This window comes from Lichenostomus cassidix, chromosome 8 (genome assembly GCF_008360975.1).
Source record: "Lichenostomus cassidix isolate B80296 chromosome 8, HeHo_3.0, whole genome shotgun sequence".
Classification (NCBI taxonomy): Eukaryota; Metazoa; Chordata; class Aves; order Passeriformes; family Meliphagidae; genus Lichenostomus; species Lichenostomus cassidix.
In genome coordinates this window covers 18163479-18176127 of record NC_139489.1, presented here as the reverse complement: position 1 = coordinate 18176127, position 12649 = coordinate 18163479, and the positions used below count along the sequence as shown (strand labels likewise).

Here is a 12649-nt window from a genome sequence, read left to right as displayed (position 1 = left end):
TTTCTTATTTTCCTACTATTCCTAATTTCTCTGTCAGGGAACTAACCTGATTGTAAACTGGCTGGCAAACATCTTTTTCTGTACAACAGCCTTATTTAAAGGGGTATTATCATACCCAGCTAATTAGCACAAATGGAAGATAATTTTATACCAGTGATTAAGAACACGAAAAAACGATCAACCCCAAACAACTTTGTCCTCTGATGTTAAAACTGTGTTCAATACAAAGCTTCTCAACTGCATATACATTTTGCAATTTCCGTAATAGCTCTTCCATATATGATTACTCAAGTCAAAAGTGAGAGATTAATTTAAATAAACACTAAATGCACTTCTTGGTCTTGCTTCTTTTTTCAGGTAATATTCATGTAATCAAAATACAAATACATTTCATATTGTACCGTACTCAGCTTTACTGTCTACTTGATGGAATTTTCTCTCTCGCATCACCAACTCAGCCTCTTTTGGAAAATACCTCAATCTCTCTTGCCTCCCAATTAAAATGTTCAACTTGTCAAGCAAGATGTTTTCCTCAATTCTCACACATGGATGGCAATTGACTTGAAACTGATACTGTACTAAATTCAAGCAAGGATGCCTGCAGCAGTTTGCTAGCACATAAAGAGCATATTTTAAACTGCTAAATCTCAACTCTAAAAACGTAGATGTTGTAAATATTTTTTAATTAAAACTAAGAAGTATTCAAACAACACAATTATCAATGTATAACTCATATGAGAAGTCTGAATAACAAAGTACTGTTAGTACAACAATTATACAGTTTTTCCTAAATTGCATTTTACTACTTGAATTCAAAAGTCAACTCTCAGCATGGAGCTAAGACTGTGACAGAAGCCACAGGCTTCACTTGCCAAAAACACAGCTTTTTACTTCAAATCAGCACAAAGAAAAAAAATTCCATTAACATTTTAGTAGGTAGAAACATTCAGACCATTTGAGAACCTCTCAGATGTGTCAATAGAAGGCACAGTGGTTTTGCAGAAGAACTTAAGTCAAAAAAATAATATATCCTGCCTAAAAAATTTATCCTGCCTAAAGCCTGGATAAATACCTTGGAGTAGCTGGAATTCCTTTGTTGCGAGCTTTATCGCTCTCTCCCATTTTATCCATCCAAGTGCCACAATTGAAGCGGTTCCCCCCAAAGACAAAGCCAGTTTCATGGTCAATGCCTGCACTTACATTAAAACCTGGCAAGCAGGAATATCAGATGTTAAGGCCATTTTTTAGACAAAACAAAACCCCAGCTATGCCCCCACCCAACCCAAATGTCCTAGATAAACAAAAAAGAGATCAACAAGAGACCTGAAGTAGGTTTCTGAAGGCAACTGTACTCTACATGAAATTTTAAAGGTAACTTGTACTATATGAACAGTTGCTAACAAACAATTAATTAGGCACTTTAAAATTATTACATGTTTATAAAGTAATAAAGTTTTAGTTACATTGGATACAATTAAAAAAAATATGCTCAATAGAAAGAGGAAATAAGAGGAAAAAGAATACAAAATATAACCATCAACTTCTGTATTGCACAGAAAGTGTTCTGTGTATGTTACCTTCATCTCTCATGTTTTGGTCAATCTGTGGACCGGCATTCCTTTCTCGGAAATTTATGCCTTCCATATGTCTTTGCATTGCTTCTTGTATTACTTCATAAAGTGGCTGATCCTACATTCATTGCATATTTGTATGACATGTGAAAGGCAAGACGAAAAATGAGTAGAAAGCATTCCTTAAGCCTCTAGTCTATGATATGATATTCCAAAAAATCCCCCAAACTATCGAACATTTTCAAGTAGCATCCATGGCAACAGAAATATATTGTATACAACTTTTCATAAAAACAATTTTTCAAGACAAAAAGCAACAAAAAGATTTAGAAGCTGATGGATTATTTTTCTCCCTTCCCCAACCCCCTGCACTTAGTCTAATCAGGTGATGCAAATGTAGCAAGAAGTGCCTAAAACAGGGAATTCTTATGCTGTAATCAAATTTCACCATAAACAACATATAGCAACAGGTTCTTGTAGTTCAAAAAAATTACATTCTTTTATTTAAAAAAATTATAGTTTTGTTAAATACTTAAATTATAAGTGATCTTTACCAGAGTGCCTGCAGGCTGAGGAGAGGAGTCATCTCTTGGGTACATCCTAGAAACAGGACATCTGAGAATGTCTAAACCATTTGGAACGATTTTACAGTAGTCCTGGATACACTGAAGCCACCACCATACAGCATCACGACAGTTGTATCTGGCATGTGTCCCCCCACCGAGCAGATTGGGAATGAGACCATGTCTTAAAGTCCCAGCAAATGCTAAAATGATGTTTCTACAACAAAAGAAAACCAGAACCTTGACTAAGTTGCCTTCAAGGACATTATTTGACCAAGTATCAAGTACAAAGCATACAAGGTTATGTTAATAGCAAGGCAGGTCAAGAAGACAAACAGGATTTTAAAGAGAGATGCCAGAAGTTTGCTGTTGAAAGCTACAGATTACTCCATTTAGCACAAACCACCCATTCCCTACAATTTCCTCAACATGAATACATTTAAATGACTTTGTACAAAACACACATCATCTATTCACATGGAAAAAATTATTTGCTTTTTTATAGGAAGTGATATAGACCCTAAATCCAAATCCCACTGAGGTCACAGGGAAGGTTTTTATTGACATTATTTGTGATTACCCTGGTATCCACTCTGATGGGTGGGGTGGAATGGGGACGGAGGGCAGGAGTAGATGGGAATTTCCTATTAAAATACAGAGAGGTGACAGCAACTAAGGTTATGAGAAGTTTCATTTGAGAACCGTTGCGCATACCTTGCGGAAAACACGGAATCCAGCTAGCGTAAAAGGTCAAATAAACATACTAGTAGATGCAGATATCTCTGCATGAGAAAGCTAACAAATGCACAACAAAGTTGGCCAAATGCACAACCACATACATACATGCTAATTTACACCAACTAATTTTTTCTATTTTCTGTCAAGCTCCACTCAATATTAATGAACACATCAAATTCACCTGGCTTACGTATGGCTCATCTGCCAGGTTAAACATTTATAGATACCAGATTGTAACAATGCACAGTTAGCTGATTTCTAGTATTAACAGACAAACACTAGCAGTTACAAAAAAAAAAAGACAGACCTGCAATCATGCCTTTCTGATTAAAATATGAGTCTCTTTTGCTACTTCAAATTTTTACATAAGTAATTTGAAATTATTGCTCAGCAACAATGATGCTAGTCCTTGTGAAACAATCACTTTATTCAAGGACCAACATCAGTGTTGCAGGGATTAAAACTACCTTATTTATACAAAACATCAGCTTTCTATCAATGCTAAGAAAGCAAGAGAGAATCATTCGAGTAATGTTTTTTAACCCCACTTAGAGAGAGCTCCCAAACAGTGCCATTAAAGTTTTATACTGCACATCAGCTGTTTCTAACAGTCTGTGCATCAGCTCAGGTTTTGAGAGCATTGCTTTTTCCTAACTACCTACAAAGCCAATAAGAACTAAGGCTAAGCCAGTCTTACCTTGCTTCTAGATAGCGCCCAGTAACTAACAATAGACCTCTCAGTGCAATAAAAGTATCCCTTCCCCACGAACGAAAAATTCCAGAAGCAAAGTGAGGTAAACCTGTAAAGAAATGTCATCATTCATCTATTTAATTGATATAGCAGAAATCTCGAAGCACATATGTATAAAATAACCAGAAGTAAAAAATTAGATCCTCATTTTTAACTTTTTCCTAGATTAAGGTATTGAAAATAAACAATCTCCTAAATCAAGTTCATGATAGAATTAAATAAATTTTATTCTAAAACAGTATCTTCTGGAATTTCAAGATCATAAAACAGCATTTCTCATATAAGTAACAGTAACATTTTGATTTTTATTAAATCACCTGGCAATCTTACCAAGTGCAATCACTAAATTAAAAGTAACAGAAAGAAAACAAAAAAACCAAAAAAAAAATCAGAACTATGGCAATATTATAACACTTTGTTGGCAAGAGTTTATGTATGAGAGCTGTGGCATCTCAGTAGCATGAAAGGGCTAAGAATGTTCTCAGACACTGTGAAAGACATCCTGTTTCTCCTTCCCAGCAGCTTAAAGAACTACATTTTACTGCAGACATTATAACATGCAGCTTTAAGAACGACTCTAACTGAGAAGGCATAATAATTACAACCGTAAGGTCCATAGTTGTCTTTTCCTCCATTTGTTTCCTTTTATGATCTATTAAACAGAAATTCCCTATGGTAAAATTTCAAACCAGCAGTCTCTTGTGCATGCTTGGTTGAACAACATTTAACTACTATCACTTACTTTTACAAAGTATTTGCTACTCAAATATGGCCTCCACACCTCTGCAAATTTATAGTACATAGTAGCAGCACTTGAAAATTACAATCTGTGTACAATTAAAAAGTCTCAGACACAACTACCAGTGAATATGTGAAAGGAATATTTAAAACCAAACCCTGTAGTGTAATTAATCTTTATGACCAGTTTAAGGGAACACTGCCTCTGTGCTCCTAGGTAACACTAAAGCAGGCAAATGGAATGTTATTAAACTCCAGAAACTAAAAGCAATAAAGCTACAAAAAGAAAGAGGGATGCAAAAAGAAAATCACTCCACTGAGAGAGATGCCACTGCATCTGTGGATGTTTAAAAGTTTCCATGGCTTCAGTAAAGGAATGAGCCAACTCAGAACCAAAATAAATTCATTCTAAGCTACAGAAGATAATACTTTGGACATAGGAAAATGCCCATAGGAAGACTGCCAGATGCTGGCATAACATTTGGAGGCATAAAGACTACTTGCTGACTGCTTTTATGCTTTCTCCTTATGGAGACAGATTCAGATCAGGAGATCCTCTTGTCTGCTAATGGTTCTTTCTGAGAAGTTGTAATCCATAAATTCACTCTTTTTACCCCATTATAATTAATTTCCTAAATTCGTAATTAAAAAAGATAAATGAAACCCTTATGACAGGTTACTCATTTCAAGTCTTCTGGAAAGGAAAACAACATATTTGTAGATCTTTTTATGGTAACAACAAATATAGTAAAAAAAGTCTCTAAATAAAGCATTTATGTGTAAAGCTCTCCCCCCCAACCCCCACAAGCACTACTAGAGTAACCCCCATACTTTTAATATAAACCAATCCTTACCTTAAACACAAGGCAAAAGTGAGTGAAATTGCTACATTTCATACATAGTTGATGACATATGGCTCTCAAAGATGATACAGAAAATTTTAATACAGTTACTACAAACAGTTTAAGTATTTTGGAAGACTTTTCTTTTTTAAAAAAGGTTGTTCTCACCAGCTGCCAAGGAAACACAACACTGCTCTTTTTCATTTGTAACCTCATTCAGCCTATAGGGAACATCATGTAAGGAAGGAGACAGATCTGGCAGACAGGAGTATTTTCCTATCCCGCACATCTGGATTGAACCCAAGGAAAGGTGTTTAACAAATGTTGATCCATTCTGCACAAAGCTGTAATTCAACATAAGTTAAATTAACTTCGCATTCAACAACAGTCTGTAAAATGCACCCTTTTTCATTTACAGAATGGTATGACAAGAATTATGCATAATAAATACAAAACCCAAGCAATTAATATTAGCATTTTGCATTAACTGATTTTTAATGTAGACTTAATTCGTAAACCACTCATTTTCCCAAAATGGGTGCAAATCCATTTTGACCCATTTGTAGAGTCAAATCTTAATTTATTAATGCCAATGGGATGTTTATGACAAGTACTTCTAGAAATCAGTGTTTAAAAAAAAAGTTAGTTTAGTAGATGCCTGTACAGAGACTTAAGACTTCACAAATATGATAAAAAATATTGCCCTATGAACAAAAATTTGCCAATACTAGTCAGTATTTTTAAAAATCACATTTTACATATATATACAAAAACCACAAATCAAAAGATCTATTAATACACTGCTTGAAATAATGCAATCTGCATTCCTGACTAGTTGATCTCCAAGCATTTTTTCATAAAATGTATTATGTTCCCTGATTTCACAGTCATTTCAAATTTCATTATCATTTGAATGTCTCTTTTACAAAACAATACTTTGTTCAGCATGTTCATAGCTAGAATGAAGCCTCCCTTAAATCAATCTCCCTTCCCTTTGCAAGAAGCAAAGAAGTAGACACTGAAGATTAAACAGTTATTTCAAAAAGTAAGCAGAGAGCTCAGATGATGGGAAATAATGAAGAAATGTTGAACAAAGCATCAGCATCAAATACAATCTGGTATTTTCTTACCTACCTCAACTTTAAGGAATCATTGCATTGGTACTAAAATTATAGAAAAAAAAAAAAAAGCTTCCAAAGCCTGGCAAAAAAAATGCTGGTTTAAGGTTTCCTCCTCCTACTGCACAATACCAATGGTAATTATAAGTTGAAACCCTGGGTAGGTGTCTGAGCTCTCAGTCTTCCAAACCACCCCTGTTAGATGAATTTTGTAATTCTCTACCAATTTTACCTTTTTACATTAGAGGAGTATGAAAATATTCAAATTACATTCTCCAGCACATAAAACTTTAAAGGTTCTGATATTTACAGAAGCCTTTATCGCTCTGATATGCCATGCATACCTAGACATCTGACGCCATCCCACATCCAGAAGCGTTGTGTATGCACCCACTAATATGGCATCAAAGTAACATGGGATGAGGTAACGTGGAATTCTCTTTAGGTAGACAAACATGGCCTTCAACCATTTACCAACCTATAAAAATACAATATAATTAGAACTTTATAACATCAGAGTTCAAAAGCCAATGCTTTCAGGATCCATATTGTTATAGTATTTGTCACAGTTTTTGTGCGTGTATTACAGCTCAGTCATGCTGTACCCTTCTGTTCCAAAATTTCAGCTAAAAGACATGAACTCTAAGAAGAGTAGTAGAGGAAAATGTGCATTGTATCTGTACTATCAAAAACAAATGGGCCAAAATGTGAAGCATAGAAGGAGACTATATTTTGCTAGTCTTGTAGTCAAGAAAATGAACTAACACGAAGTTGCTATTAAAATTGTGTAGCAAAGAAAAGTCACAACTCAAAAGGCATCACTGTAATCCAAGCACAGGAAGAAAGTTTTGCATTGCTAAAAAGACAGGACTAAAGAGATGAAGTTTAAGACCAGGAATAAAAAGTTGTAAGAGGTAAATTAAGTAGAGCCACTAATGACGATGACTGCAGATCTGTGACTTGGACTCAGCATTCTAGAGCTTCATATCCTTAAATCATTGCAAAAGGTTTTACCTCTGGAAAGTATTTCTTGTTCCTTCTAGTCCTGTTAAATAACATTATAACAAATTATTAGAAAGTCACTAAAGATTTTAAGCCTTGTGGATAAAGAATGTTCCTGTCAAAATAACCTGGTTATGATGAAGGGAAAGTTACTGTAAACAGGGAAATGGTGAAGTTGAGTTTCACATGACTTAAGCCTTTGAAACAGAACGAGACATTACAAATTAAGAACCCAAATACACAGAAGAATAAGCAATAGTCTTTGAAGAGCAGTAAATGTGGCAAGTAGCAGACTAACTTGTTTTCCAGAAAAGCTCTGTTACTCAGGTCAGATTTAGAATTTGATTCAGTACAACATTAAACTGTTTTATCCATTCTTCTGCTTTGTATTACTAGACTTCACGAATAAAATGAAATAAGAATACTAAAGCCTTTATTATTGTATTTGTTAGCTAAGTTACAAAAATCAGGTCTTCATCCTATGAAATAAATAAAGCAATTTCCATGCAGGAAAATAAACTATGACAAGGAAAAGGACTGCACTGTAATGCAGATATACAGGAACCTTGAATCTTAGCAATTCCTATCTTCCCAGTGCTTGGCTGACTATAACTGTATCACACTCATGTATGCCTTCATAGTATTTAGCCATTCTCCTGAAAGTACTTGTTTTAAAAAAATGAATTAAAAAAAAAAAATTAAAAAACCCCAAAACCTAGGGGGGGGGAGAAAAAAAAGGTAACTTCATTTTTTATTTGAGGAAAAGTAAAACAGGGAGGGGTCCCTGCAAGCCTTTATGCAAGAGTTAACAACCCTTCATGCCCTACATACTTTTCACTTCCTTTTGGAGTCTATTCTTAAATAGGATTGAGGGGAGGGAAGAAAAACATATTAATGGTTTAATCTATTAGAAGAAATTGCCCAGGCAAGAAATCCGTTATAGAGAGTCTGAGTTTAAAAATATACCAGTAACTGAACATGAAACAAACCAGTACTTTAAAAGCCCAAAATTACCAAAGAAGTATTTTTTACTCACTTCTGCAATGGCTCCAGCACGTGAAATCAAACGATTACTGACATAATCAATCATCCAATCTCCAGATCTTAAATTATCACAAAATGGATGACCCAAGTCATTCTTTGGTCTAATGTCTGCCATCACTGACATTAACCCTGAAGATACAAACCCAACTCTGTATTAAAAGACACACCATTATCAAAAATAGAAATTACAGTTCAGGAGGAAAAGGTACATGGCAATGGATGCTTTAACTGGATTACTTCTCTCTGTCTGCAAAACAAGCTAGGCTACAACTCAATTCTAGTTGCCTCTGCATAAATCCTACAAACTTATGAAAATCATTGGAAATGACTAGCATGATGGAATTTGTATGTTTGATAAACAACAGACACTCCTCACTAATTGAGTAATGCCTTAGGTTAGATTAATGCAATTTTTCCCTGGAGGTGTATTTGTTTTCTTTTTACTTTAAAAGCCAAGGCACTGGTGTTAAAACACATACTGGGCTGCAGTGTTAAGTTTCAAAGCATTGAGAGAGAGGGGTTTTGTTATAGTATGAGATTTTCTGGGTACAAAAACAATTAGTAGCATGGTCAAGCAGAAAAAAATTACCTTTTTTTAAAAATCAAACAATGGCAGTAGCAATACAACAGTATTATAGTGTGATCTAGACTGAGCAGCTCTCATTCACTTTTTTCACTTAACAGAAAAAAAACCAAAAGCTGAAACTATTACCTTGGAGGCCTGCATACTTTAGGGGTGACCAGTTTGGTATATTGTAACAGCCTCCACCATCTTCCTGTTCTTCTGCCTCACATCTATACAGCACTTGATTTAGGTCAGCCAAAGTTAGTTTAGATGCAATACTGAAAAAACAGTGGAGAAAAAAAAAATTAAACCCAAAATAACATCAGTAGGGAAACAGGGAAAGTATTTCACAAACAATTCTAATTTCAGATTTATGTTAAAATACTAAAATATATACAACTCTCTCAACACTTAATCTTAGAAATTAAGACCTTGATTTCTCGCATGCTCCGAAAAGTTCTCAGATGTTTCAGTGTTTATTTAGAAACACAGTATTAAGTACAAAACCCAAACAATCACCTCAATACTGGGAAGCAGTCCATGTTAGAAAGTCTACTTTAGGCAATGATTGCACTAACTGGGAAGTTTTTCAGTATCAACCCCACTTAGTATTACATATATAAGAAGATCTCTCAGTTTTTATTGCACTCTGACTGTTCAAACCCATCTGTACCACCACCCACCAAACTAAAACCCAACAACCACTCACTAGGTTTACGTAATATTCTTTGGTCCCATTGTAGCTCTCTTGGTTCTACTTCAGAAATCTAAAGAATACTCACGAAGAAAATGGTGTTTTTAATATTGGTGCTGAGTGATCATCAGGAAGACTCCCAGATTTAAAATGAGAGCTGAACTGGATCAAATGATTGCGGAGTATACCCACAGCCTCTTGTGCCTTTGGGTCAAGACTAACTCTGTAAATATGAAAGCATATCTTGTAGAAATATAGCACATAGAGCTATTCTCCAGTCTCCTATCACTCTTAAAGTCCCACAGCCATTTGGCAATTACAGTAACATACCTGAATACTATCACACTTCCTGGTGTTAATCTTTCAAATTCTATTTCTTGAACAAATTCATTTGGCCCTTTTATGGCGGTTCCAGCCTGCTTTATGATTTTACTGTCTTTTATCTTAAAAAAGAAAACAAATTTGTGTAGTTAGATTAGAAAGCAAGAGTGAGAGCAAGCGACACGTCCCAATATGGGTCATAAAGCAAGCTCCATTTCATTTCACTGTATGAGTGGCTTATATACTGTTACAATGCTTATATTTATTGATTATTAATCTACTGGTTGATTACACATGTTACAGCTTACATTCTATTGCATTCTATTCTCACACATTCAGAGATCCTCCTCAGTTCCTCCTTATTCTTCTCACAAGATTCTCTCACAGCTCAAGGGCACAGCTGTGCCTCTCAAGGACTGTTCTCACGCCACTTTCTCAGGGCACTGCTGCGGCCTGTTCAGCCTGTTCAGCTAACACAGGTCTTGCTCGTACCTGGCACAAGCCTTTATTCTGCACAAGCCTTTATTCTGCAACAAATTTGCAAGTGAAATTCACAGTCTTTCTATTATAGCATACCACAAATTAAAAAATATTATATCAGAACACGGGTGAAGGAGGCTAGTTACCTGGATATGCTCTCTGAGTTCCATTGTGAAATTAGGCAATCCATTTATAAAATGTGGATCTTTTTTGTAAGGACTAGCTCTTCTCTCAATAGTCCTAGCTTCAAGTACTACTTCATCTATTTTTCCTAAAAAAAGTTAAATCATGTAAATCATGTTGCAGCTCTTAAGGTATTTTAAATGAAGAATGTGATTATTTTGAAATTATGAAGCAAAACCTAAAATGAAAACCTGAACATTCAAGATACAAGGCTCTGTCGCACAGCAAAAGAACAGACACATATGGGGAAGTATTTTAAATATTCATTACACACTCATATGCTGTATTGTATTTAAAATGGATTTTTTTATCATTTTATAATAAATTAACCATAAAATCAGACAATGAGTAAATTACAACTTGTCTTTTACTGGCCACCAGCTTTCTCAGTTATCCTATCATCTTTTAGGAGACTGTGCTAGATTGCTTTCCAAACTGCAGCTACAGATAAACAATCTTTAAAGCTTAGCAATTTATTATTAATACACAATTTTTCTAATTTTCACTATTCTTTAAGTAACTTACAGACACAAGGCTTGTAAATGTCTTAAACTATAATGTGACTGATTTTAAAACAGGCACACATATGCACTCAAAGAACTGGGTATACTTAAAAAGCCAGTTTGGAAAGCTTTCCTTCAGAAACATGTCCACGTAATGTGTAGAAGTCATTATACTTCGCTACTTTTACGTACAGTAAATACTCTGCATAATTAATTACTATTATGTATGTACTGTATCTATATAATCTTTACACTAACTTATTTAATACAGAGTTCTTATTAAAATGTATTTTCAAGCTGTAAAATAGCTACATATACGTGAAAGCTGAATAGCAATTGCATCAACTAATATGATCTAATTTTAGCCTTTTGACCCAGTCTAACACAATGAATAGTAATCCCCCCAAATCTGTACAATTAACCATCTCAAATGTTAACTATTAGTAGTTTACAAACATGACCATAAAAACCCCCTCACACCCTCAAGGGCAGCTTGCAGCAGGAATGTTCTCAATATGAATGTTTCTGAAAACCCTAAGCACTGCAAGTCTGTTATTGGTTCTTTAATCACTTTGGAACACGTTAGTACACATAAAAGGAGTGAAAATTCTCCTACGGATTTAAAGTGCAAGCGCTTGAAGTTAAAAAGCATGAACAACCTGAATTTTTTGTACATGACAGCAGCTCTTAGAAAGAAATCTATTTACCTGGGATACACATTTCAGGTACTTCTTTACTGTAGAAACAAGTTTTAGGATCCCTGAAGGCAGTTCGACACACAGCCACAACAGACTGATGTGAGCTAGGGCAGTGTCTTGTCACTGCAACTATATCTTCATCAACTTGATCTACATACACCTAGAAAAGACATAACATTGCAACTGTGCTCGCTCAGACCATATATATGAAGAAGTCGCAGTGTTACCCTCACTTCTTGCCTGATTAAAGCCTTTAGCCCCCAGCTCCTGATGCAGCCTGTTTATGGCCAGTCTTCCTGCTAGAATTCCTGTTTGGAAATTAACTTCACCAGAAGACAGGTGTGCTGCTGGATTCCATTTTGCATAAAACCGCTCTTCAGATACTACAGAGATCTGTAAAAATACAAATTTAAATATGAACTGTGCTGGAAAATAAAAACTACCTCACCTTAACATCTGAGCTATAGAATAAATTCAAATTTCATATGAAACTGGGCAATCTGAAGTAATGCCAGATACTAAACTGTTTAGAATTTCAAATAAAAAACATTAAAATACATGTTCTAGGACAAGAATAAAGCTTGCATTTTTAAAAATAACTCGAGTTGAACTGTAGATATCTACCTGGTGTGGTACTAGTTCATCATAGCCTTTGGTACTTCCTGTAGCACAGCATGCCATGGAGACAATCATTGCACTGGGAAGAGCATCATATGCAGATCGGTGCTGTATTAAAAAATATATAGTAATAAATAGTGAAACAAAGAAAATTCAATCCTCCCAATGAAGCATACAGAAGATACACTAAATTTAACAGAGGAACTGCCAATCCCACGAT

General features: G+C 35.0%; 1 protein-coding gene across 4 annotated transcripts in view; it reads right to left on the bottom strand.

The window, feature by feature from the left end:
* AGL (amylo-alpha-1,6-glucosidase and 4-alpha-glucanotransferase) overlaps positions 1-12649 on the bottom strand; it is a 38419-nt gene that overhangs the window by 7071 nt on the left and 18699 nt on the right. For all 4 annotated transcript variants that reach the window (XM_085068159.1, XM_085068160.1, XM_085068157.1 and 1 more), the window contains exons 15-28: positions 12436-12537; positions 12052-12204; positions 11821-11971; positions 10574-10698; positions 9957-10069; positions 9715-9849; positions 9080-9210; positions 8360-8496; positions 6666-6799; positions 5372-5547; positions 3570-3672; positions 2126-2351; positions 1578-1689; positions 1073-1208 (exon numbers count right to left, since the gene is read on the bottom strand). In XM_085068159.1, coding sequence (XP_084924285.1) covers positions 1073-1208; positions 1578-1689; positions 2126-2351; positions 3570-3672; positions 5372-5547; positions 6666-6799; positions 8360-8496; positions 9080-9210; positions 9715-9849; positions 9957-10069; positions 10574-10698; positions 11821-11971; positions 12052-12204; positions 12436-12537 — 1934 coding nt within the window. The remainder of the gene's footprint in view (positions 1-1072; positions 1209-1577; positions 1690-2125; positions 2352-3569; positions 3673-5371; positions 5548-6665; positions 6800-8359; positions 8497-9079; positions 9211-9714; positions 9850-9956; positions 10070-10573; positions 10699-11820; positions 11972-12051; positions 12205-12435; positions 12538-12649) is intronic.